Source organism: Meleagris gallopavo, unplaced genomic scaffold, assembly GCF_000146605.3.
Source record: "Meleagris gallopavo isolate NT-WF06-2002-E0010 breed Aviagen turkey brand Nicholas breeding stock unplaced genomic scaffold, Turkey_5.1 ChrUn_random_7180001949377, whole genome shotgun sequence".
NCBI classification, from domain to species: Eukaryota; Metazoa; Chordata; class Aves; order Galliformes; family Phasianidae; genus Meleagris; species Meleagris gallopavo.
The window spans coordinates 3,377-7,702 of NW_011210843.1; the positions used below are offsets into that span (position 1 = coordinate 3,377).

The 4,326-nt window shown below is 52.5% G+C and overlaps 1 protein-coding gene across 1 annotated transcript in view; it reads left to right on the forward strand.

Moving 5' to 3' along the window:
• Nucleotides 1-597, forward strand: part of LOC109364992 — a 3,967-nt gene extending 3,370 nt beyond the window's left edge. The window contains exon 2 of the mRNA XM_019611569.1: nt 40-597. Coding sequence (XP_019467114.1) covers nt 40-597 — 558 coding nt within the window. The remainder of the gene's footprint in view (nt 1-39) is intronic.
• The last annotated feature ends 3,729 nt before the right edge of the window (nt 598-4,326 follow it).

Below are 4,326 nucleotides of genomic sequence, written 5' to 3' on the forward strand. Positions count from 1 at the left end.
TGTCGCGATATCGCGACATCGGAGGCGCCGTCGCGACAGCGGCGCGGGGATCTCCGGACGGCGGCGGCGGATATCGCGACAGAGGCGACGATGTCGCGACAGAGCGGCGGAACGGAGGCGGCACCGCGCGCCGTCCTCGTGTTGCTGGGCGCCGTTCTGAGCGCTGCAGGTGGGGAGGTGGCACTGGGAGCCGATACTGGGAGCACTGGGAGTCCTTACTGGGAGTACTGGGATGGACTGGGAGCCGTTACTGGGAGCACTGGGATGAACTGGGATGGACTGGGAGCACTGGGAGGCTCTGGGAGCCGCTACTGGGAGCACTGGGATGGACTAGGAACCGTTACTGGGAGAACTGGGAGCACTGGGATGTACTGGGATGTACTGGGATATGCTGGGAGTACTGGGAGCACTGGAAGCAGTTACTGGGAGCACTGGGATGTACTGGGATATATGGGGATGTACTGGGATGTACTGGGAGCACTCGAAGCCGTTACTGGGAGCACTGGGACGGACTGGGAGGGACTGGAAGCCGTTACTGGGATGGACTGGAATGAACTGGGATGGACTGGGAGCCGTTACTGGGAGTACTGGGACTGACTGGGGTGGACTGGGAGGGACTGGGAGCACTGGGAGCTGATACTGGGAGCTCTGGGATGGACTGGGATGGACTGGGAGGAGCACCAGGAGCACATGGAGCACTGGGATATACTGGGATGGGCTGAGGTATACTGGGATAGACTGGGAGCTGTTACTGGGAGGCACTGGGAGGGACTGGGAATCGTTACTGGGAACACAGGGGTGGACTGGGATGGAGTGGGATATACTGGGAGGCACTGGGAGGAACTGGGAGCACTGGGATGGACTGGGAGGAGCACTGGGGTGGACTGGGATATACTGGGGTGGACTGGGAGGAGCACTGGGATATACTGGGATAGACTGGGAGCACTGGGATGGACTGGGATATACTGGGATGGACTGGGAGGAGCACTGGGATATACTGGGATGCACTGGGAGGAACTGGGAGCACTGGGATGGACTGGGAGGAGCACTGGGACCGCATGGAGCACTGGGATGTACTGGGAGGGACTGGGATGAACTGGGAGGGACTGGGAGGAGCACCTGGAGCACCTGGAGAACTGGGAGGGACTGGGATATACTGGGATATACTGGGATGGACTGGGAGCACTGGGGTGGACTGGGAGGAGAACCGGGAGCACATGGAGAACTGGGATATACTGGGATGGACTGGGATGGACTGGGATATACTGGGAGCACTGGGATGGACTGGGAGGCACTGGGATATACTGGGGATGGACTGGAAGGAGCACTGAATTGTACTGGGAGGCACTGGGATATACTGGGATGGACTGGGATGGACTGGGAGGAGCACTGGGATATACTGGGTTGTACTGGGAGCACTGGGATATACTGGGATGTACTGGAATATACTGGGATGTACCGGGGTGTACTGGAATATACTGGGATATACTGGGATGTACTGAGAGCACTGGGATGTATTGGGATATACTGGGATGCACTGGAATGTACTGGGATGTACTGGGATGTACTGGGACGTACTGGGATGTACTGGGACGTACTGGGAGCACTGGGATGTACTCGGACGTACTGGGATGTACTGGGATGTACTGGGAGCAGTGGGATGTACTGAGATGTACTGGGACGTACTGGGATGTACTGGGAGCACTGGGATGTACTGGGATCTGCTTAGATGTACTGGGATGTACTGGGAGCACTGGGACATACTGGGATGTACTGGGAACACTGGTATGTACTGGGATGTACTGAGATGAATTGGGAGCACACGGACATACTGGGAGCTGCTGAGACGCACTGGGATGTACTGGGAGCACTGGGACATACTGGGATGTACTGGGAACACTGGTATGTACTGGGAGCACTGGGACATACTGGGATGTACTGAGATGAACTGGGACGTACTGGGATGTACTGGGAGCATTGGGATGTACTGGAATATACTGGGATGTACTGGGGTGTACTGGGATGTACTGGGATGTACTGGGAGCACTGGAAGCGGTGCAGTGGGACCCCCAGGACCCCACGGTCCCATATGTGCAGAGATGCCCCCATACGGCCCCATACGGCCCTGTGTGTCCCCATATATCCCCTATGTGGTCCTATATGTCCCCATGTGTCCCTATATGTCCCCATATATCCCCTATGTGGTCCTATATGCCCCCATGTGTCCCTATATGTCCCCATATATCCCCTATGTGGTCCTATATGCCCCCATGTGTCCCTATATGTCCCCATATATCCCCTATATGGTCCTATATGTCCCCATGTGTCCCTATATGTCCCCATATATCCCCTATATGGTCCTGTATGTCCCCATGTGTCCCTATATATCCCCATATATCTCCTATATGGTCCTGTATGTCCCCATATATCCCGTATATGGACCTATATGTGCCCATACATCTTCTATATGGTCCTATGTGTTCCCATATGTCCCTATATGTCTCTTTATATCCCCTATATGGTCCTATATGTCCCCATGTGTCCCCATATAACCCCTATTTGGTCCTATATGTCCCCATATGTCCCTATGTATCCCCATATATGACCTGTATGTCTCTATATGCCCCCATATGTCCCCATGTGTCCCCCTATATCCCCAATGTATCCCTATATATCACCTGTATGTCTCTATATGTCCATGTCCCCATATATTTCCCCCATATGTCCCTGTATGTCCCCATATGTCCCTATATATCCCCTATGTGTCCCCTATATGCCTCTATATGTCCCCATATATTTCCCCCATATGTCCCTGTATGTCCCCGTACGTCCCTATATATCCCCTATGTGTCCTCTATATGCCTCTATATGTCCCCATATGTCCCCACATATCCGCTATATGTGCCCATATATCTCCTATATGTCCCCATTTGTTCCTATATATCCCTATATATCCCTTAAATGTCTCCTATATGTTCCTATATATCCCCTATATAATCCCTCTGTATCCCCTATATGTTCCTATATATCTTCGATATGTCTCCATATGGCTCTATACACTCATATATGTGCTCTATACATCCCATATATTTCTGCATATGTTCCTATATGTTCTCATATGTTCCTATGTGTATGTATATATTCCCTATGTGGCCCTATGTATCCCCCATATGTCCTCTATATGGCCCTATATGTCCCCTATATATACCTGTATGTCCCGATGGGTCCCCATATGTACCTATATGTCCCCAAATCTGCCCTATATGTCCCTATGTGCCCCCTATATAACCCCAGATGTCCCCTATGTACCCCCTATATGTCCCCATATATCCCCCCCATATCTCCTATATGTCCCAATGTGCCTCTATATATCGCTATACATCCCCTATGTATCCCTGTACATCCCTTATATGGTCCCGTATGTCCCAATACGTCCCTTATGTCTCCTGTATATCCCCTATATGTGCCCACATGGCCCTCTATGTCCCTATATATCCCCTATGTGTCCCCTATGCATCCCCCCTAATCCCCTATATGGCCCCGTATGTCCCCTATTGTTCCTACGTGTCCCCATGTATCGCTTACGTGTTCCCATATGTGCCCTATGTGCCCCTATATGTCCCCATATGGTTCTGTGTGTCCCCGTACAGAAGCCCGTATAACCCCGTATGTGACCCTATATATAACCCCATGTAACCCCAGTACGGCCCAGTATAGGCCAGTATAGCCCATCATAGACCAGTATTTCCCACTATAGCCCAGTATGACCCAGTATGGCCCAGTATGGACAAGTACAGGCCACTATGCCCAGTATAGTCCAGTATAATCCAGTATAGCCCAGTACAGCCCAGTATAGTCCAGTATAGCCCCAAATATCCCAGTATAACCCAGTATAGCCCAGTTCAGCCCAGTATGACCCAGTACAGCCCAGTATAGCCCCAAATATCCCAGTATAACCCAGTATAGCCCACTTGAGCCCAGTGTAACCCAGCCCAGTCCATCCCAGTCCATCCCAGTATGGCCCCATCCATCCCAGTACAGCCCAGTATAACCCAGTACAGCCCAGAACAGCCCAATCGACCCCTACCCTGTATCCCCCTCCCTCAGCCCTATATCCCCCCTGACCCTACATCCTCCCCCTGACCCTACATCCCTCCCCAATCCTATACTCTCCCTGACCCTATATCCTCCCCCTGACCCTATACCCCCCCCGACCCTATATCCTCCCCTTGACCCTATATCCCTCCCCTGACCCTATATACCCCCCCGACTCTCTATGCCACTCTCCATGGCCCTATACACCACCCCCTCCCCGACCCTATACGT